General features: G+C 52.2%; 1 protein-coding gene across 1 annotated transcript; it reads left to right on the top strand.

The window, feature by feature from the left end:
* The first annotated feature begins 110 nt into the window (after positions 1-110).
* On the top strand, positions 111-22201 carry si:dkey-110c1.10 (unconventional myosin-Va). The gene is made up of 35 exons (XM_056603311.1): positions 111-342; positions 1044-1154; positions 1685-1853; positions 2990-3134; positions 3537-3693; positions 4203-4346; positions 4740-4821; positions 5373-5480; positions 5817-5929; positions 6060-6328; positions 6441-6522; positions 6948-7088; positions 7311-7442; positions 7700-7783; positions 7949-8095; positions 8638-8735; positions 9194-9280; positions 9801-10130; positions 10465-10621; positions 11091-11330; positions 11726-11941; positions 12359-12452; positions 12750-12898; positions 13715-13963; positions 14653-14753; positions 14923-15037; positions 15541-15693; positions 16041-16113; positions 18413-18564; positions 19362-19451; positions 19852-19990; positions 20614-20902; positions 21274-21448; positions 21737-21817; positions 22040-22201. Exons 1-35 carry the CDS (start codon positions 316-318, stop codon positions 22199-22201), a joined length of 5061 nt encoding a protein of 1686 aa, XP_056459286.1. The 5' UTR covers positions 111-315.
* Positions 22202-23239: the final 1038 nt, after the last annotated feature.

Genomic DNA, 23239 nt, shown 5'->3' with positions numbered 1-23239 from the left:
GTGCAAGCTGTTTCAGCTGATGCTTGCATAAAGTTCCAGCTCCTCTAAGCAGTTTCTTAACCCCCCCCCCCCCATGTTGGTGCCGCATCCTTACATGGGTTAACAGTTAACCTGGTAGTCCTCAGCTCCGCTGGCTCTCTGGCCCGGACAAAGTCCACCAGCACTCACAGTGAGACATCAGCTGTCTCTTCTGCAGATGTCAGAGCAGGGAGGAAACCAGCGGTAATATCCATTTAGGAACCGTTGCGATCCCGTTGACCTCATTGATGGTAAGCTGCTGTTCATGTCTCCTGAACCTCAACAAAGCTCTTTGAGATGGCCACGGTCGAGTTATATACCAAGGTAAGCCGGCATTCACTGTCAAAACCAATTACTGTGTGACGCGTTGCGCACTAATGATGGATTTGCAAGTATTTATGTGTGCTTCAATGTGCCGAAAAGTAATCATTTATTGAAATATAACAGTGTTCCACATGGTCTAGTTGAAGAATGACAATGCTACAGGGTTATGATTATAAACGTTTTATGATTTTTCTCTTTTTGTAATACATTTAAATTTTTGCATAATTTGATATGGTTTCAAACTCCTACTGGCAGAATCCTACAAAAGCTAAATAAGGGTAGCCTATTGTGATGTGTATTTTGTAAAAATACTACCCCTTCAATTTGAATGAATGGGTAGAAGGAGAAAGTAATAATTACTCAAGCACATCCGAAAGCACAGACAGATGACCGGTGTTAATTTTTAACCCACTGTAAAGGCCTTATGTGCTGAGGAGGGACAAACGTGGCCTTGGTGAGGTCGGTGGTATTTTAGAACATTCATCCAGAGAGTGTCTGAGAGAAAACGACAGTGTTATAGATACAACTTTATCAATGTTATTAAGTTAATAACAGTTATGTGTTATGGAACATGGTTTCCTCCATCTACAGCTAAACCTGATGTGTTCTGGTTTCAGTAAATCAAAGGGGTTTTAAATGTATCTGTGTGTGTGTGTGTGTGTGTGTGTGTGTGTGTGTGTGTGTGTGCGCTCTGCTCTTAGGGCGCGACAGTGTGGATCCACGACCCGGACGCTGTCTGGGTCTCAGCCCAGATCCTGTTGACCTACAGAGCCGAGGACCAACACCTGCTGCTGCTGTTGAATGATGGCAGGGTAAGACACACACACGCACACACCCTCAAACACACGCACACACGACGTGCACACACGTTCAAACGCACGCACAAGCTCATGCTCGAACACGCACACACTCGAACACAAACGCTCGAAACCACACACACACACACACACACACACACACACACACACACACACACACACACACACACACACACACACACACACACACACAATACAACAAGGTTCTCTGGTTTCAAAATTTAAGCCTCCACGGGCATAAAGGATCATTCTATTTCTTGTCCTCGCGCAGATATAGCCCATGGGGTAAAAGGGTATCAGAGAGACTGATAGAGTTGTGATTTAACTACTCTTAGACGTCGGCCATTTTAATATTCTTCTCTTTTATTCATGCTGTGTTTACACCCTTCTCACACAATTCTCTTTTCGAGAGTCGAGAGTTTTTGTCTCTTGACTCGACTACACTTGTTGGGTGGATAAAGTAGAGAAAGCCCCTCAGAACATCTCCCATCCCCGAGGCCCTCAGAGCGCCCCTCTGTCCCCAGGAGGCCCGCCTGCCGGCCGCGGCCCCCAGCGAGCTCCCTCTCCTGGGGAACCCCGCCATCCTGGAGGGGGCCAACGACCTCACCGCCCTCAGCTTCCTCCACGAGCCCGCCGTGCTGCACAACCTCCGCGTCCGCTTTCTGGACTACAGCAGCATCTACACCTACTGCGGTGAGGGGGCCGAGGCAGGGGGCCGAGGCAGGGGGCCGAGGCAGGGGGCTTTCACTCTGAAGAGTGTATCTGTGCATTCAAGGAGGTGACTTGGGTGAGGTGGGGGGTTAAAAGACATGAAGCAACACCGTATGGGCAAAATGTGAACAAAATATGGAACAAAGAAGTAACACAAGACTGTTATCAAAGATATCTACACACAGAGATATTAAGAACTTTAAATTAAGATGCTTTGAGGATGATAAGGATGATGATGATGATGATGATGATGATGATGGTGATGATAAAAAGGAGGGAGGAGGGAGCTGAAGATTTTAGGCAAATCCTAGCAGGCAGCTTGTGTGTGTGTGTGTGTGTGTGTGTGTGTGTGTGTGTGTGTGTGTGTGTGTGTGTGTGTGTGTGTGTGTGTGTGTGTGTGTGTGTGTGTGTGTGTGTGTGTGTGTGTGTGTGTGTGTGTGTGTGTGTGCATGCTACTGCTTTTAAGGAGCTTTTAATGTCTCCTTTATAGTCCCATATATGTTTGGTTTAAGGTTCACTAAAGAGAGACGTCCATAACTTGATCGTAAAGGACGGGAACCACAGTCCTCCGGCCATCGTTCAGACTTTATAGGGTTGGGAACACTGTGTGGGCATTTTACCCATCAACTACGATTGATGAACTGATAAACTTCAAATTCTGGAGCTTAATGTAAGCATTTATTGTATGCTGTACGTCCTTGCACTTAAAAATAGCATTGTGTAATATCTTATCCTAGCTATATTTGTTGTATACGGGGAATGGGTTAACCTAGCGATTGTTTGTGCTTGGCACTTGGTTCCATGAACATCCTTACTGTACCGACAGCGATATATTGTTTCTCCTTCTTCTGACAAATGTACTTATTGTAAGTCGCTTTGGATAAAGAAATCTGCTAAATGCACCGAATGTAAATTCACCCTCACAACACGCAGCTGAGAGAATGTTTAAATATGTACGTGCACCAACCGGTATAACAGTTTCTGGTGTAGTTTCAGAAAAAGGAAGAAATACTCGTGTGCATGTTTCTACATGTTTCTAAGGGAATGGATCTTTTTTTCATTAAAAAAACGTCTTCTTTTTTTGCCTGAATTCTCCCGTTGATGCCGTCACTGCTCAGGGATCGTGCTGGTCGCCATCAACCCCTACGACCAGCTGCCTGTGTACGGCAAGGAGGTGATCGACGCGTACAGCGGCCAGGACATGACCGACATGGAGCCCCACATCTTCTCCGTGGCCGAGGAGGCCTACCGCACCATGACCAGGTCAGAGGTCGGGGGTCGCACTATAAGTGTCAACCCAGTCGAACTCCTGTTAACCAATCTGTGGTTTGGACTTTTCGGACATGGGAGGCCTGCCTCGAAGTGTGTTATTTTAAATCTCTAAACATCGAAACATTTATTTTATTATATTATTCTACCATCTTAAATATATCTTCTTTCTTTTTCTGTGTTTTTGACAATTCCGATTTTCATGATCTTTAAAGATTGTCCTTTTAATGTTTTTATATGTAAAAATAAATAATCTTGCCTTCCCTTGGTTTGGGAGAAGATGGGTTAAAGCTCCAAGCAAACATGAAGCCATCTTGTGAGGCGTCACACGCAGAGGCACGCAACCGGCCCGCCTCTGAGCCTGTGCCGTCGTGTGTGTCCTTCCTCTTCCTCCAGGGAGGAGGAGAACCAGTCCATCATCATCAGCGGGGAGTCGGGGTCGGGGAAAACCGTCTCCGCCAAGTTCACCATGCGCTACCTGGCCGTGGTGGGGGGGGCCTCGGAGCAGACCAGCGTCGAGGAGAGGGTGCTGGCCTCCAACCCCATCATGGAGGTGGGGCAGGGGGCGGGGTGATCGCACCAAGGCTCACGGGACCAGCCTGAATGAATGAATGATGGATGAATGAATGAAGATGTGGATGAATGAACGGATGACCAAACACAATAACCAAACATGCATGAATGGGGCAGGAGTAGTGGCAGTAACTCAGGCGGTGGAGCGGGTTGACTGGTAACCGGAAGGTTTGCTAGTTCGATCCCCGGCTCCTCCTAGCTGAGTGTCGAGGTGTCCCTGAGCAAGGCACCTCATTCTGACTGCTCCCGATGAGCTGGCTGTCGCCCTGTGGGGTTGACTCCGCCGTCGGTGTGTGAATGAATGGATGTAAGGCGCTTTGGAAAAGCATCAGCAAAATCACCAAAAAAATTATTAAACAATGAATGGATCGATCGATGCCTCAATGGATGGACGGATGGACAGATTGATTAGTCCCTCTCATTCGGTCATGGTTCAATTGTTCACTGATCCTCAGAGCGTTACTGAAGTCCTGCTTGTTCCCCCGCCAGTCGATTGGAAACGCTAAAACCACTCGCAACGACAACAGCAGCCGATTCGGAAAATACATCGAGATCGGCTTCGGGGTGACGGGGGAGATGTTCGGGGCCAACATGCGGACCTACCTGTTGGAGAAGTCCAGGGTGGTGTTCCAGGTGAGCCTCCGGCCGAACGGTTCATAGAACAGCACTCACCAGACACCATAAGGTGGAGGTCAGCACGTCTTTAACCTTCACTCTCTTCAGTGTACAACACAACTACAATAAATGGACTGCATTTATATATGGTTATAACCAGTGGCCACTCAAAGTGCTTCACAATATTGCCCAACGTTCACTTAATCACGCACACATTCACACGCCGACCACGGCGACAGCCAGCTCGTCGGGAGCAGTCAGGGTGAGGCGTCTCGCTCAGGGACACCTCGACACTCTAGCTGGGAGGCTCCGGGGATCGAACCGGCGACCTTGCGGTCACCAGCCAACCCGCTCTACCTCCTGAGCTAACTGCCGCCCCAGAGCCCAATCAGACTGTGTTGTTCTCCGCAGGCTCCGTCGGAGAGGAACTACCACGTCTTCTACCAGCTGTGTGCCTCCCGGGCGCTGCCCGAGATGAGAGCTCTTAGACTCGGTGAGATCCCTCTTAGAACCAGGGCCTTGTGGCGCCCCGGTGATTCACAGGGTGGACTGCGCACCATTAAGGCCCACTCCTTAACTGTAGCGACCGGGGTTCGATTCCTGCCCGCGTGGTCCTTTTCTGCATGTCTTCCCCTCGATGTCCCATGCCTTGCTGTCGTACTCACTCTTCAATAAAAACAATAAAACATTCAAAAATAAATGTTTAAAATAAATTAATAATTAATAATTATCTAACCCTGATCCCATCTTCATCGCCGGGCTGTTCATATCGCGGTCTTCTGGACAAAGACCAGATATGGATCAGATGTGACACCGCACATTGATCTCTTGGCTCACTGTTTGACTTGAAACAATTCCATAATCCACACACTGCTCGGAAAGGATTCGTGTCACTTGTAGCTGATAATTTGATATTTGGTCCAACAATGTGGTCTCCGTGACTTTTCACTCCAAGCGCACGTCATTGAGTGTCATTTCTCACAGCAGGAAGACTGGGTATATTTATGATTGTGAATGTGTTGTATGTTTGTGACCCTTCTGCAGACTCTGCAGAGCAGTTCCGCTACACCAACCCGGGAGGAGACGTGGAGATACCGGGGAACGATGACAAGGCAGACCTGGAGCGCACCCGCAAGGCCTTCACCGTCCTTGGTGTGGTGCTCCACAAACACACACAAACACGCACGCACGCACGCACACAAACACGCACGCACGCACGCACGCACGCACGCACACACACACACACACACACACACACACACACACACAGACACACACAGACACACACACACACACACACACACACACACACACACACACACACACACACACTCGGACTCACACTCAAACAGAAATACCCCAAAAGACTAAAAAGCTGGTTCTACTATGCAGCAATTGATAATATTAATTCAGCAAAGAAAAAACACGAACAAACATGGAACCTGAGTTGACCATGAGAATACAATGCCCCCTGTGTTGAACCTGCAGGGGTGCCGCCCCACCAGCAGATGGAGCTCTTCACCATCCTGTCAGCTGTGCTGCACTTGGGGAACGTCGACATCCAGGCCAGCGGCAGAGGGGGCGATCGCAGTTACATCGACGTGAGGACTCCGGTCTTTTGCTCTCCTGGAAGCCAACCGCTCCCTGACCACCCGTCAGCTCAGTCCTCCCTCTCACTCCCTCTCTCTGTCCGTCCCCCCCCCCCCCGTCCCCCCCCCCCCCGCATCCCAGCCAGCAGACAGTTCCCTGGCCGTCTTCTCCATGCTGTTAGGAGTGGACGGGCCCCAGATGGCTCACTGGCTGTGCCACCGCCGGCTGGCCGTTGGGGGAGAGACGCTGGTGAAGCCCATGGCCGGTCAGCGAGCCCTGGAGGCCCGGGACGCCCTGGCCAAGCACATCTACGGCCAACTCTTCACCTGGACGGTGCACCGGCTCAACGCCGCCCTGCACGCCCCCCGCCGCCGGCCCAAGTCCTTCATCGGGGTGCTGGATATCTACGGGTGAGCGGGGGGGGGGGGTCCGGCGGCTGGCTTCACACCGCTGGGGGTCATGCTGGTGGGGGGGGGGGCCTGATTCATACTTTTTTGGTGACGACAACGTCTCCCCTGGCAGGTTTGAGACCTTTGACCGAAACAGCTTTGAGCAGTTCTGTATAAACTACGCCAACGAGAAGCTGCAGCAGCAGTTCAACCGGGTAGGTGGGGACCGCTCGGGAGTGGTGAGGGGTCATCGGGGTTTCCTCATTGGTAGGGGTGAATGTATGGATGTCTGTATGAATGTATGTCAATTATAGCACCCACTGCACTCCTGGTCATCCCTGGAAGGAGGGATCCCCCACTCTGCGTTCCTCCTCAAGATTTCTTCCTTGTTGATTAAGGGAGTTTTTTCTTGCCCTCTGGGCCAAAGGGGGGTTCATCAATATTGCCCTTTGAGACTGTTACAGTGATTAATGGCCATACAACTACAATTTATGGCCATTAATCACTGGCCAAACGTCAATTACAAAAATTCACGTTTGTAAGTTTCAATTCCAATCTAAAATAGACTCATCATGGAAGTATGGATGTGTAACTAACTGGTCCCCATCACCTCTGTCGTCCGGTCCTTTGTGGCGTGCAGCATGTGTTCCAGCTGGAGCAGGAAGAGTACGTCCGGGAGGAGCTGGCCTGGAGCAGGATAGAGTTCAGCGACAACCAGCCCTGCATCGACCTGATCGAGGGACACCTGGGACTGCTGGACCTGTTGGATGAGGAGGGCAGGGTCAGCGCTCCTTACTAGGATACACACACAAACACACACACACACACACACACACACACACACACACACACACACACACACACACACACACACACACACACACACACACACACACACACACACACACACATACACACACACAGGTTCCCTGAAACCTGTGGTTGACTGTAGACCACCCTCTTTGGTTGACATGGATGCCTGAATCCTGTGTCTTCCATCTAGATGCCAAAGGGCTCCGATGAGAACTGGGCGATGAAGCTGTACGACCAGCACTACTGCTCCAACCCTCACCCGTACTTCAGTAAGCCTCGGCTCTCCAACAGCGCCTTCATCCTCCTGCACTTCGCCGATGAAGTAAGTCCCGTCCACAGAGTGAGATCAACGGTGGCTTTGTGCTCTCGATCTAATGGAGAAATTACAGAAGAAAATCAGGCAAAATGTGATTTTTTTTTTAACTTTCTGACTTGATTTCAGAGTTCTTATTTTAAAGTCAAAATTCTGAGATGAAAATCAGAAAAAGTCAAAAATAATCACATGTGGCTCAAATCATCTACGGTAAGTAATGGATGAGTTTTTATCGTTCAATACATTTATGTGTATTCAAATGTCAGGTTCAATATGAGTGCGGTGGCTTCCTGGAGAAGAACAGAGACACCGTGTTTGAGGAGCCTATCAATATCCTCAGAGCGAGTCAGGTACTTCCTCTCATTTCTAATCCCTGGTCTGTATTTGTATTTGTGTGTGCGTGACATTTTGCATTCATGTGTGTTCGGGTCTCCCTGCCGCTACAACGGCTGTTATTTCAGCCCCTGGGGGGTAACAGTTGGGGGGGGGGTTCTGTTGTGCTGTTTTCCTGCCAGTCAGAGCTGGTGGCCGAGCTCTTCCAGCAACCTGCCCCGGGGGACTGTGAGGCCGTGGCAGGCGGGACTTCCTCCTCTCCGACCAATGGGAGCCTTCGATCAGGGAGGAGGAGCCACAAGGAGCACAAACTGACCGTGGGATTTCAGGTAAAGATATCTTCATCTCCATCAGCCTCGGAGTAAAACACGTCCCCCCCCCCGCCCCCCATCCGTCACCGACTCAGCCGTGACTTTGTCAATAGTAGGGTTTGTGTTTTTTAAAGCAGTGGTTCCCAAATGGGGGTACGTGTGCCCCTAGGGGTACCCTGGAGTACTGCAGGGGGCACACAGAAAATTAAAAATTGAATAATAAACCAGAGCAAGTTTCAATTCTGAAAGCTGTGGCGTGAAGGGGCTACTCTATCTTGCACTACACTAGTAGCAAAAGTTTGAGAACCACTGTTCTATAGCCACTTAAAGCAAATCCTTTTTATGTTAATAAGCATGTAGAGTGGGGCGGGGCCTTGCTCAAGGTAGACGGCGGACATCGGGGTTCGAACCAAGAACCATATGGCTGGAGTCCAACACCCTAACCGCTGGCCTCCCCTTTAACCCTGTATCTGTGTGTGTGTGTGTGTGTGTGTGTGTGTGTGTGTGTGTGTGTGTGTGTGTGTGTGTGTGTGTGTTCTTTGTGTTGTGGGGCCCTGTAGTTCCGCCAGTCGCTGCAGCAGCTCATGGGCACGCTGAACAGCACCACCCCTCACTACGTCCGCTGCATCAAGCCCAACGACCTGAAGGAGCCCTTCCTGTACGACCTCCAGCCCCCGGCTCCTGTCATTGGATCTGAACCATAAGCCACGAGCGGAATATCTCCCTCCCCCCTTTGCTCAATGTTGCATGTGTGTGTGTGTGTGTGTGTGTGTGTATGTTTGGGTGTGTGTGTGTGTGTGTTTTCATGCGTGCCTGTACCTGTGTGTGTGTGCCTGTCTGTGTGCGTGTGTGTGTGTGCGAGCCTGTGTGTGTGGGTTGTCTGTGTGTGTGTGTGTGCGTGTGTGTATGTATGCGTGCCTGTGCCTGTGTGTGTACGTACCTGTGCGTGTGTGTGTGTATGCCTGTGTGTGTATGTGTGTGTGTCTGTGTGCATGCATGCCTGTTTGTGTGCGTGCCTGTGTGTGTGTGTGTTTTTGTGTGTGTGCATGCATGCCTGTGTGTGTGTGTGTGTGTGTATGTGTGTGTGTGCCTGTGTGTGTGTGTGTGTGTCGCTAGGTTTGACCCCAGGCGGACGGTGCAGCAGCTCCGGGCGTGCGGGGTTCTGGAGACGGTCCGCATCAGCGCGGCCGGTTTCCCCTCCAGGTAGCACACACCTGGGCAGCCTCAGCCGGCCCCCACCCTGGGCTTTACTTCAGAGCTTTAGAGCGCTCTCCTTGGGTGGGAGACGGGGGAAGGGGTTAACCCAACAACGGTTAGTGTTTGGCACTTGGTTCTATGAACATCCTTACAGTACTGACAGCGATATATATTGTTGTTTCTCTTTCTTCTGACAAACGTACTTATTGTCGGGTCACTTCGGATAAAAGCGTCTGTTAAATGCCCTGAATGTGAATGTAAACCTTTCATTTAATTTCTTTAGGAATCTTATTAGATGCAAATTTGTTCCGATCCTTGTCTGAGTCCGGGATTGTACTCAAACTCAACCACCTACTCAGGTTGTGTTAAGACCTCTGAGGGGTAAGGGGAAGGGGTAAGGGGTAGAAATGGGCTTGGGCCTTAAGTGACAGCACGTCTCAGACGCTACAGTCCCTACAGGAGACTGAAGCGTCTTCACGGACGTCTCCCTCGGTTAATATTCCCGTCTGACCTCCCGCTGCTCCAGGTGGACGTACGGGGACTTCTTCCAGCGCTACCGCGTGCTGCTGCGGGGGGCCGCCCCCCCCCGAGACCAGGAGCCGGTCCAGGCGGCGTGCCGGCGCGCCCTGCCCCGGCTCCTCCCCGACCCGGAGCGGTACCGCTTCGGCCGGACCAAGGTGTTCCTCCGGGCGGGGCAGGTGGCCGTGATGGAGCGGCTGCGGGCGGAGAGGCTCCGGGGGGCCGCGGTGGAGGTCCAGCGCCGCGCCCGGGGCTGGCTGGCCCGCCGGCGCTACGGCCGCGTCCGCTGGGCGGCCGCCACCCTGCAGAGGCACTGCAGGGGGGCGCTGGGCAGGAGGTAGGGAGGGAGGGAGGGAGGGAGGGAGGGAGAGAGAGGGAGGGGGGGGGGGGGAGAGAGAGAGAGAGAGAGAGAGAGAGAGAGAGAGAGAGAGAGAGAGAGGGAGAGAGAGAGGGGGAGAGGGGGAGAGGGGGAGAGAGAGAGAGGGGGAGGGGGAGGGGGAGGGATGAGTATGAGGACATCATTGTTTTTCACACTCATCTCAAATGATTGAGCTTGATAAATGTAGATGATAAGATGCTACACAATGCTCAGTACTATTTCACAGTGCCAGGTCGTACAACAGTGTTCTACGTCCTGACACCGGCCCCCCTCCCCGGTCGCGTCCCCCCAGGCTGGCCCTGACGCTGCGCTACACGCGGGCCGCCCTGGTGGTGCAGAAGACGTACCGCATGGTGGCCGTGCGCCGGCTGTACCTGACCATCGGCCGCGCGGCGCTCACCGTCCAGGCCTTCACGCACGGCATGTTGGCACGGCGACGGCACAGGGAGGTCAGAGCGCACGCACGCACGCACGCACGCACGCACGCACGCACGCACGCACGCACGCACGCACGCACGCACGCACGCACGCACGCACGCACGCACGCACGCACGCACGCACGCACGCACGCACGCACGCACGCACGCACGCACGCACGCACGCACGCACGCACGCACGCACGCACGCACGCACGCACGCACGCACGCACGCACGCACGCACGCACGCACGCACGCACGCACGCACGCACGCACGCACGCACGCACGCACGCACGCACGCACGCACGCACGCACGCACGCACGCACGCACGCACGCACGCACGCACGCACGCACGCACGCACGCACGCAGGCAGGCAGGCAGGCAGGCAGGCACGCACGCACGCACGCACTCACTCATACCCTCTCGCTCACTCTCTCTCTCTCTCTCTCACCTTCGACCCCTCGACCCCTGACTCTGTGCGACCTTCGACCCCTGCAGGCGCGGGCAGAGCGCGCGGCGGTGCGGCTGCAGGCGGCGGTGCGCGGCTGGCTGGCGCGGCGTGCGTACGGGCGCGTGCGCCGCGCCGTGGTGCTGGCCCAGTGCTGCGCCCGGCGCCGCGCCGCACACCGCCGCCTCACGGCGCTGAAGGCGGAGGCGCGGACGGTGGAGAAGGTCCGGCAGCTGAACAAAGGGATGGAGGTGAAGCTGATGCAGCTGCAGCTCAGGGCCGACCAGGAGGTGAGAGGGGGGGGGGGGAGGGAGGAGGTGGGAGGAGGAGGAGGAGGGAGGTGAGGGGGGGGAGAGGGGAGGGGAGGGAGGAGGGGGGGGGAGGGAGGGGATGGAGGGGAGTAGGGGGGGGAGGTGTGGCCTAGGCCACTGGTATCTGTGTGTGTGTGTGTGTGTGTGTGTGTGTGTGTGTGTGTGTGTGTGTGTGTGTGTGTGTGTGTGTGTGTGTGTGTGTGTGTGTGTGTGTGTGTGTGTGTGTGTGTGACCCAGCATATTGTATCTATGTGTGTGTTTGTGACCCAGGCCACTTGTATCTATGTGTGTGTGTCTGTATGTATCTGTGTGTGTGTGTATGTGTCTATGTGTGTGTGTGTGTGTGTGTGTGCGTGTGCGTGTGCGCGCCCCAGGCCCGAGACAGCGCCTCCCTCAGGGAGACCCTGCTCTGTGAGCGGGTCGCCCACGCAGCCGGGCTGGCGGGCCTCCAGCGGGACGTCCGGAGGCTGGAGAGACAGAGGGGGGAGGAGGAGGCGGCCCGAGCCCCGCCCGCCGCCCCGGAGGCGGAGCTAGAGGAGAGGAGGCGGGCCGAGGAGAGGGCGGCCCAGGAGACGCTCAGACTCACCCAGGTACGGCCACGCAGGGTCCGGGGGGGGGTTGTGGGGCGTCCCGGGGGCTCACCCTGGTGCTGGGTCTTCTGTGACCCGGGTTGGGGTTCCGACCCGAGGTCCTGTGCTGCGTGTCATTCCCCCTCTTCTCCTCTTTCCTCTTTCCTGTCTGTCCTCACTGTCTGCTACATAAAGACTCAAAAAGCCAATAAAATGACGTTCATTTTTTTGCATAATCTTTGATAAATCGAATGCTTGAACAAGTAGCTGTGTGAATTCATTGCGTCTAAATATGGGAGGCTATTAACTAAACGAAACCACCTTGACACGATTGGTGTGAAGCGGGACTATGTTTGGCTGCTGGTGGTTCCTTCATTTCCCTGACGGCTGCGGCTCTACTCTGACTCCCTCCTCACGTTCTCCTCACGTCCCGTCCAGGACAGGCAGGCCCTGCTGTCGGAGAGGGACCTCCTGCTGAGAGAGAAGGAGGAGCTCTCGTCCTGCCTACAGGAGCTGCAGCAAACACAAGACGGTGTAGAAACAACAGGATCAGATCGTTTATATCATAATGTTCTGCACACAAATTTGTCGTTTCTATGTATTTGTAATAACATTTCTGTATCATGTTTGTGTTTGTTTGTGTGTGTATGTGTGTGTTTATGTGCATATCTGCGAGTGTGTGTGTCTGTGTGTGTGTGTCTATGTGCATGCACCTGTGTGTGTGTGTGTCTGTGTGTGTCTTTGTGTGCACCTTTGTGATTGCGTGTGTGTGTGTCTGATTGTGTGTTTGTGCGTGTGTGCGTCTGCGTGTGCGTGCGTTTGTGTGCAGAGTGCGTACGGCAGGCTGTATCCCGGTCGGGGGCGGAGCTGAGGGCGGAGCTTGAGGAGGAGCGCAGGAAGTACCAGGGTCAGCTGCGGGAGTTCACCCGCCTGGAGCAGAGATACGACAACCTCCGGGAGATGAGCCAGCTCACCGAGGTAGACGCGCACGTCCTTCACCCGGGACCTCACTCACACCTGCACCAGACTCACACGTGCACCTGACTCACACGTGCACGTCTTTTAGTGTGAACCTCACGAACTCGTGCACGAGACTCACACGTGCACGAGACTCACACGTGCACCTCACTCACACGTGCACCTGACTCACACGTGCACGTCTTTTAGTGTGAACCTCACGAACTCGTGCACGAGACTCACACGTGCACGAGACTCACACGTGCACCTCACTCACACGTGCACGTCACTCACACGTGCACTAGACCCACACGTGCACCTCATTCAAACGGGCACGAGACTCACATGCACGAGACTCACATGTGCACATCACTCACACGTGCACATCACTCACAAACTACACACACTTCTCATGGCAGCTTGACCATTGGGATCATTCCTCTCTCCTCTATCCAAAGGTTATTATTGTTAACTAAAACGAAACAAACTATGGAAACTAAGTGTGAACAGGTCACTAACAAACATGAACCACATTTCACATGTTACATTTATACTAAAGTAGGTTTGAAGCCAAAAACATGTCAAAAGGCTTTTGGTACGCAAGGTACGGATCATGTTTTTAGGAATTTTGTTTTAGACCATTTTTTAGGAATAGGAGTTTTTGGATTACTTTTTGTGGATTACTTTCTGGATTACTTTTTGGATTACTTTTTATCATTATTAATTATTATTTGGATTATAATCTTTGATATAAACACCCTGACTATATTTGTTTTCCTTGAATATAATATGCTAACCATAACAACCTCGCTCCATCCCCGCTGGTTGCCATGGCAGCGCGCCCAGGGCCACAGACGGACGGACTCCATCCAGAGCCTGGGCTCGGAGCCCCTCTCCCCGGGGCCCGCCTCCCCCGGGCCCGCCTCCCCCGGCCTCCCCCCTCTCTCCCCCTTCTCCCTCCCGTCCGGGGGGGCGTTCCCCGAGGCGGTCGACAGGGTCAGTGTCTCCGGAACCCCCGGGTCCCCAGGACCCCCAGAACCCGTCCCGGACCGGGGGCCCCCAGCCTGGGGCCCCCGTTGGCTCATGGTGGGTGTGGCGCGGAGAACCGCGGAGATAAAAGTATTGGACAGATAAAAGTACAAGCTCTGCTGGTACTGGTTAGGGGGGGCACTAGAAAACCATCAGTGGGAGGGGACATTATGGGATGGTTCTGTAAATACGAATGGTAGAGACATTATGGGATGGTTCTGAGAATACGAATTGTAGAGACATTATGGGATGTTTCTGTAAATATGTATAATAGATATTATGGGATGGTTCTGTAAATACGAATGGTAGAGATATTATGGGATGTTTCTGTAAATACGAATGGTAGATACATTATGGGATGTTTCTGTAAATACGAATGGTAGATACATTATGGGATGGTTTTGTAAATACGTAGAGTAAAGACATTATGGGATGTTTCTGTGAATACGTATAGTAGAGACATTATGGGATGGTTCTGTAAATACGAATGGTAGATACATTATGGGATGGTTCTGTAAATACGTAGAGTAAAGACATTATTTGATGTTTCTGTACCTATAATAGGGACATTATGGGATGTTTCTGTGAATACGTATAGTAGAGACATTAAGAGATGTTTCTGTGAATACGTATAGTAGAGACATTATGGGATGTTTCTGTAAATACGTATAGTAGAGACATTATGGGATGTTTCTGTACATCCGATAGCGGGGCAGGTCAGGTGACGCTTACGTTGGTACGTTCAGGACCCTCTGATGGAGAGGATGGGCGTGGCCAAAGCCTCCACCACACAGATGAGCGGCGAGGACCTGGGACACGCCTACGACGCCGTGCGGGTCGCCAACAAGTCAGTCGATGGTTCAAGATGCTCCTCCCGACGTCCTGAAGGAAAGACGCCCGCTCTGGCGGCGGCGGCGGCGGCGGCGGCGCCAGCCTTGCCGTGCCGTGCCGTGCTCTGAGCTCTTCGGGGCCGTGTTGGTGAGCTTGTCTGTGTTTGTGTGTCTGTGTGCGGTCAGGTTCCTGGAGGTGCAGCTGAGCAGCCAATGCAGGCAGTTGGAGGAGGAGCTGCAGGCTGCCAGGACGCTGGCTGGCAGGCCTCCGAGTGGCCGTCCCGCCACTGCACAGCAGGAGGTACGAGCACGAACACTCACACATAATGTGTGGGGGGGAGTCGGACGGTTCAGACCATGTATTACTTATTATTGTATAATTATTCCACCATGCTGATGAGGATGAGAATGAGGCTGAGGAGGAAGATGATGATGAGAAGAAGACTTCCTTCTCTGCATTAACTAAACAAAGCCGTCTCAAGCAGTCTTCCTTGGAGCCATCAGCTATTGTTTGTGTTGGAAATTGTGGGTCCATTTTGGATCCATTACTGCGGATTGATCCACAGATGCACTTCAGATAAACACAGAGAGTGGTCGCTTTCGGTTTTAATGGGCTCTCTCTACCTCTCTCTGCCTCTCTCTCTTTCTCCCTCTCTCCCTCTCTCCCCCTCACTGCCTCTCTCCCTCTCTGCCTCTCTCCCTCTCTCCCTCTCCCCCTCTCTCTGCCTTTCTCCCTCTCTCCCTCTCCCCCTCTCTCTCCCTCCCTCTCTCCCTCTCTCCCTCTCTCCCTCTGCGTGTCTACAGGATGTACTTGAGATGTTGGAGGTTCGGGAGCTGGAGTGTGTGAGACTAAGGAGGGAACTGAAGGAGCTTCGAGCCACAGTCACCCTGAGAAGACTGTTAGCACAAACCGGTACGATATGGCCCGTGATACGTACGTCCATAAAGCAAAGCAATGTACAGTCAACCCCCTTCCACACAGTTTACACTTCACAACCAAGTCTTATATGTTCCCATATTTTTGTTTAATTATGTTCTCATGTTTGGATTCAGTAAAGGAAATATTGTTCATGTTTATAGTACATGACGATTTTACCTAAAGCCATAATTTGCCATGGGAGTAAATTATGAACATTTATTTTGCATAATAACCAAAATCTTATCATATAAGAATAGGATTACATGCGTGTGGTTTTCTCTCTGCTCTGCTTCTGTGTGGTTGGCTGCGTCCTGATGTCTGCTGTCCAGCCGGCACCCCTTTGGCCCCTTTAGAGGTCCCCGGGCCCCCTGCGACCCAACCCAAGCCCCAGGACCCGCGAGGCCTCCTGGAGGTTCGGAAGCGAGAGGAGGCCAAGCTCATCAAGAACCTCATCACAGGTACAGTCGGGGTTGGACACTCGCTGGATGATCACATGGTCAGCAATCTGCCACTTCAATTCAATTTAATTCAATTTAATTCCAATTTTAATTGTATAGCCCTTAATCAGAGGTACAGTCTCAGAGGGCTTTACTGGCCGTATATGCATGACAACCCCCTGACCCTAGCCCCAAGAGGGCAAGAAAATACGAACTTAATTAGCAAGGAAGAAATCTTGAGAAGGAATGCAGAGTGGGGATCCCTCGTTCCAGGGATGGTCACGAGTGCCATCGGGGCCATTCTTTCCATTCATACACACAGACTAAACACCATTAGTCTGTGATGGGGTGCTGGCCGGTTAACCATAAGGAGAGCTCTGCTCAACAGAGTCTCTAGAGCTGCCGGCTGGGTGGCTGAACCCGCTCCCTGCCCTGTCCCTCTCTCTGTCCACTCCTCCCTCTCTCTGTCCACTCCTCCCTCTCTCTGTCTCCACCTCCCTCCCTCTCTCTGTCCACCTCCCCCCCCTCTCTCTGTCCACTCCCCCCCTCTCTCTGTCCACCTCCCCCCCTCTCTCTGTCCACTCCCCCCCTCTCTCTGTCCACTCCCCCCCTCTCTCTGTCCACTCCTCCCTCTCTCTGTCCACCTCCCCCCCTCTCTCTCTCTCCCCCCCTCTCTCTCTCCACCTCCCCCCCTCTCTCTCTCCACCTCCCCCCTCTCTCTCTCTCCCCCCTCTCTCTCTCTCCCCCCCTCTCTCTCTCCACCTCCCTCTCTCTCTGTCCACCTCCCCTCTCTCTCTCCGTCCCCGACCCTGTCCATCTCCCCCGTCCAGTCCATAACGGCACAGTAAACCATACAAGTATACATCTGAAAAAAACAACAACACTACACACAACACCACAGCAGTACAACACAGTACAACAAAGTACAACACAGTACAACATAGCACAACGCAGTACAACATAGCACAACACAGTACAACAGTACAAAAGTACAACACAGTACAACATAGTACAACACAGTACAACATAGTACAACACAGTACAACACAGTACAACACAGTACAACAGAGTACAACACAGTACAAAAGTACAACACAGTACAAAGGTACAACACAGTACAACAGAGTACAACACAGTACAACCGAGTACAACACAGTACAACAGAGTACAACAGAGTACAACACAGTACAACAGAGTACAACATAGTACAACACAGTACAACACAGTACAACACAGTACAACAGAGTACAACACAGTACAAAAGTACAACACAGTACAACAGAGTACAACACAGTACAACCGAGTACAACACAGTACAACAGAGTACAACAGAGTACAACACAGTGCAACACAGTACAACAGAGTACAACACAGTACAACAGAGTACAACACAGTACAACAGAGTACAACACAGTACAACAGAGTACAACAGAGTACAACACAGTACAACACAGTACAACAGAGTACAACACAGTACAACAGAGTACAACACAGTACAACAGAGTACAACACAGTGCAACAGAGTACAACACAGTACAACAGAGTACAACACAGTGCAACAGAGTACAACACAGTGCAACAGAGTACAACACAGTGCAACAGAGTATTGTAGAGAGTGAGACACTGGGGGGAGGAGAGAGAGGCACTGGCCCCACTCATCTCTGTTTACGATCCGTCTGCCTCGTCACTCGTCTGAGCTCCAGTAAAACTCTGCTCCCGTCAATATCCCCCAATCCAATACGGAAAAGTACTGGCAAGTCGGCAGACGCTGTTTGCCTCATTAAAGAAGCCTTCCCTCTCCCCCCCGGGGCCCCCGTTTCGGGGATGGAAAAGAAAACACACAACTCATATTGATTATGCGGCTCATCGGCTCATGCTATTGGTTTAAGGCAGCTGGACGGAGTATAGTAGGATTTGGCAGATTTTGGCTTGCTTTATAAGCATGACCATATATTTCTAAGCTACTGCTACTTCAACGATCATGTTTATACATTAATCTGTTTGCCTTTTGTGACCGTGTGTGTGTGCATGTGCGTGTCTGCATGTGCAAGTGTGTATTTGTGCATGTACATGTATGTGTGTGTGTGTGTGTGTGTGTGTGTGTGTGTGTGTGTGTGTGTGCACAAGTGTGTTTGTGTGTGTGTACGCACCTGTATGCATGTGTGTGTGCACACACAAGCGTCCATGTGTGTGTCTCCATGTGTGTCTGCATGTTTATATTTATGCATGTACATGTGTGTTTGTGTGTGTGTGTGTGGGTGTGTGTGTGTGTGTGCGCACACACGTGTGGGTTCTATGTGCGCGTGTGCGTGATCCTCAGACGTGCGCGTTGACAGCGCTCTGTCCCTCCCGGCCGGGCTGCCGGCCCGCGTGTTGTTCCTGTGCGTGCGTCACACCGACCGCGGCGGAGACCACGACCGCACACGCTCCTTCTGCAGCAACGCCGTCACCGCCATGAAGGCAGCGCTGAAGGTAACGTACGGCAACAACACCAACCGCTAGGGGGGCTAGGGAATCAACACCAACCGACACAGGGTCCTGGGGTACTAACACCAACCGCTAGGGTAGCTAGGGAACTAACACCAACCGACACAGGGTCCTGGGGTATTAACACCAACCGACACAGGGTCCTGGGGAACTAACACCAACCGACACAGGGTCCTGGGGTACTAACACCAACCGACACAGGGTCCTGGGGTACTAACACCAACCGCTAGGGTAGCTAGGGAACCAACACCAACCGACACAGGGTCCTGGGGTATTAACACCAACCGACACAGGGTCCTGGGGTATTAACACCAACCGCTAGGGTAGCTAGGGAACCAACACCAACCGACACAGGGTCCTGGGGAACTAACACCAACCGACACAGGGTCCTGGGGTATTAACACCAACCGACCCAGGGTCCTGGGGTACTAACCCCAACCGACACAGGGTCCTGGGGTACTAACACCAACCGACACAGGGTCCTGGGGTATTAACACCAACCGAGCCAAGGTTCTAGGGTAAAAAATAAAAACATATAAAAAAAAATGAAAATCCCATGATGCATTCTTATTTCCAAACCATATTACAACTTTATTGACCTTAAAAAACATCTTCAGAATTGTGGGCTGGCTGACCTAGAAGAGTAAATCAAAGCAGTGCAAAAAGCCCTGTGTTGAATGTGAAATAATACAGTGCCATGCAATGTAATTAAGTGCACTCACGACACATTATTATTGTTATTGCTGGAAGTCATTTTAAATCTGTCTGCTTATTGTCTACAGAAGCACTCCAGTGATGTCAATATGACCGCTCTGTGGCTGAAAAACGCCTGCCTGCTGAATGATCTGCTGATGCAACATTCACCCAAAAAGGTTTGTTTTTAAAATATTATAGTTCAGCATCTGCATTTCAAAACCCGGCCCAAAACGAAGAAATAGGTAACAAAACACAAACAAAAAAAAGTCGAACAAAAAAGTCGAACAACACAGATCAATTTAAAGTTGAAAATCTTCTGACATTACAAGCGCTGACATACATATAGGCGTGTCCACCTAGATGTATGACGGACAGATGAGCAGTGTGTGCTTCAGTCCACTGGGTAGCCTGGTAGACTGATCTATCCAGCACACATCTAGGTGGACACGCCCACTTGTGATGTCAGAAGAGGCAGATTTCCAAAACGGCCTGTAACGGCTAATCACACTCACACCTGGTGGTTTAATAGGGGACCTTTAAGTTCCTTATTCCTATTCCTTTCTCTGTGACCCCCAGGCGGGGACCCCAGGCTCAGAGGGGCGGGCACCCCTGACCTCTGACCTCTCTGACGTGAGCCACGCCCTGAGCAGCCTCTGCATCCAGGCCTACCAGCAGCTGCTGTCCCTCACCCAGGCCCGCCTCCACCCCATCATAGGTACTGCGTTTCGCCGCGTTTAGCCCCCCTACAGAAGTGGTCCTCGAATGGGGGTACGCGTACCCCTAGGGGTACTTTGGGGTACTGCAGGGGGTACTCCTGTAAATTAAAATGGTCAAATTAAAAAGGTATGATACCACGATAACAATGATATTGACGTCACCTCTTCTCATCTCCCTCCCCTCCTCCCTCCCCCCTTCTCCCTCCTCCTGCCTCCTCCCCTCCTCCTGCTCCCCCCTCCCCCTACTCCCTCCCCTCTCCTCCTCCCTCTCCCTTCCTCCTCCCCCTCCTCCCCCCTCCTCCTCCCTCTCCCTTCCTCCTCCCTCTCCCTTCCTCCCTCCTCCTCCCTCCTACTGCTCCACCCTCCCCCTCCTCCCTCCTGCTCCTCCCTCCACTCTCCTCCTCCCGCTCCCTCCCCTCTCCTCCTCCCTCTCCCTTCCTCCTCCCCCTCCTCCCCCCTCCTCCTCCCCCTCCTCCTCTCTCCTCCTCCCTCTCCCTTCCTCCTCCCCCTCCTCCTCTCTCCTCCTCCCTCTCCCTTCCTCCTCCCATCCTCTCTCCTCCTCTCTCCTCCCCTCCCCTCCTCCTCCCCTCCCCTCCCCTTCCCCCTCCCCCCTCCCCCCCAGTCCCGGCCATGCTGGAGAGCGAGGCCATCGCGGGGCTGACGGGGACCGGCGGCCGACCCCCCGCGTCCCGCCGGCGGGCGGGCTCCTCGGAGCCCCGGGACCCCCCCACCGTGGCGGCGGTGCTGCGGGAGCTGGGGGCCCTCCACGGGGCCCTCAGCCGGCAGGCCGCACCCCCGGCCCTGACGGAGCAGGCCTTCCGCCAGCTGACCTACGTCATCGCCGCCGCCGCGCTCAACAGCCTCCTGCTGAGGAACGACCTCTGCTGCTGGAGGCGCGGCCTCCAGATACGGTACGACGCACACACGCACACACACACACACAGGAGAGGGGAAACCCGCTGACTTAATACACTAGGAGAGGAGTGTTGATGAGGGACAGGGGACAACAATTAAATGGAGTAATTGTTAAAGAAAGAGAAACGCAAGGACGGAGTGAAATAATCAACAAAGGGCGCGAGACAGTTGTACAGTTGATTCTTGTGTTTTTGTATTAGTATATTGGTGTCCGTATATCCTCTAATCTTACTGCTGTCAGAAAAAGTCTGAAATAAATCCTAGTTTGGTAAACGTAGCCGCAGATGAAACCCAATTCTAATAAAAGACATCCCTCCATCCCCGAAGCAGTATTATAAGTTGTACGTGTCCTTCCCCTCTGCTTAAGATATAACATCAGTGTGTTGGAGGAGTGGCTGCGGAGCCACAACCTGCAGGCAGGGGGCGCTGTGGCGGAGCTGGAGCCGCTCATCCAGGCGGCTCAGCTGCTGCAAGTCGGGAAGAAGACAGAGGCGGACGCAGAGGCGCTGGTCGAGACCTGCAATGTACTATCCAGCCAGCAGGTGGCTCCCTTGTTCTTCCTCTCTTTCGATCTCTGTGTGTGTGTCTGCTGCTCTCTCACTTGCCCTCTCTCTCCCTCTCCCTCTCCCTCTCTCTCTCTCTACCTCCCTCTCTCTCTACCTCCCTCTCTCTCCTCTCCTCTCTCTCTCTCTCTCTCTCTCTCTCTCCTCTCTCTCTCTCTCTCTCTCTCTCTCTCTCTCTCTCTCTCTCTCTCTCTCTCTCTCTCTCTCTCTCTCTCTCTCTCTCTCTCTCTCGCTCTCTCTGAGAAAGCTTTTATTTTTGCCCAACAGATCCTGAAGATCCTCAAACTCTACACGCCACAAAGCGACCTCGAAGAAAAAGTCACTCTGAATTTCATACGCTCCGTTCTGGTAATAAATGGTTACTGTCTGTATTATTATTGTACATTGTATAACATACGAGGAGGCCTGGTGGAGGTGGTGGAGATGGTGGTTGTGGTGGGGCTGGAGTTGGTGTCGGTGGTGGTGGTGAGTGTGAAGATGGTGGTGGTGGTGGTGAGTGTGAACATGGTGTTGTGGTAGAGGTGTCGGAGATGGCCGTTCCGTATTAACGGCCTTCCTCCGCTCTGACAGAGCGTCCTGAAGCGGCGCTCAGACGGCCGTCCTCCGCAGCTGGTGATGGACGTGGGCCACGTGTACCCCGTCACGCTGCCCTACCTGCCCCCCCCGGAGCTCCACGCCGGTCAGCTGGACATCCCCGACGCCCTGAAGATCTCCTTCCTCCGCAGGGCCTGACGCCCCCTTTTTATTGGTCTTCAAATAAATAATAAGATTTGACACTGTCGTTTATTATCAAAAATCGGGCGGCTTAGCTCAGGAGGTCGAGCAGTTGTCTTGAAACTGAAAGGTTGGTTGTTCGATCCCCAGCTCCTCCTAGCTGGGCAATTATAGTACAATTAAAAACATAAGGGGTAACACTGTCGTTTTTTATCGGCCGTCATCAAAAAAAACATAAGGGGTATCACTGTCGTTTTTTATCGGCCGTCATCAAAAAAAACATAAGGGGTAACACTGTCGTTTTTTATCAAAAAAAACACAAGGGCTAACACTGTCGTTTTTTATCGGCCGTCATCAAAAAAAACACAAGGGGTAACACTGTCGTTTTTTATCGGCCGTCATCAAAAAAAACATAAGGGGTAACACTGTCGTTTTTTATCGGCCGTCATCAAAAAAAACATAAGGGGTAACACTGTCGTTTTTTATGGGCCGTCATCAAAAAAAACATAAAGGGGAACACTGTCGTTTTTTATAAAAAGAAACATAAGGGGTAACACTGTCGTTTTTTATAATAATAATAATAATACATTTAATTTAGAGGCGCCTTTCAAAACACCCAAGGTCACCTTACAGAGCATATAGTCATCATACATTTTAAAAAAAAAAACAAGACATTGTGGAAAAAATAAATAAATAAATAAATAAATAAATAAACATAAGCAATAATAAATAAATAAAACAAAGACAAAACAAAACAAAAAACAAACAAAACAGTGATCAGTTAGACGTTGTGTGCGAGTTTGAACAGGTGAGTTTTGAGTTGTGACTTGAAGGTTGTAATGGTGTCTGACTGTTTTATGTGTGGGGGGAGGGAGTTCCAGAGCCTGGGTGCTGAACAGCTGAATGACCGGGCACCCATTGAAGTGAGTCGTGATGTGGGGATACATAGTAGTCCAGCAGAGGTTGAGCGGAGGGAGCGGGAGGGAGTGTATTCTTGGAGGAGGTCGCAGAGATAACTGGGGGCTAGGTTGTGGAGAGCTTTGTAGGTGAGGAGTA

This window comes from Gadus chalcogrammus, chromosome 12 (genome assembly GCF_026213295.1).
Source record: "Gadus chalcogrammus isolate NIFS_2021 chromosome 12, NIFS_Gcha_1.0, whole genome shotgun sequence".
NCBI lineage: Eukaryota > Metazoa > Chordata > Actinopteri > Gadiformes > Gadidae > Gadus > Gadus chalcogrammus.
Note: the sequence above shows the minus strand (reverse complement) of the source record. Positions and strands in the feature narration are given on the sequence as shown.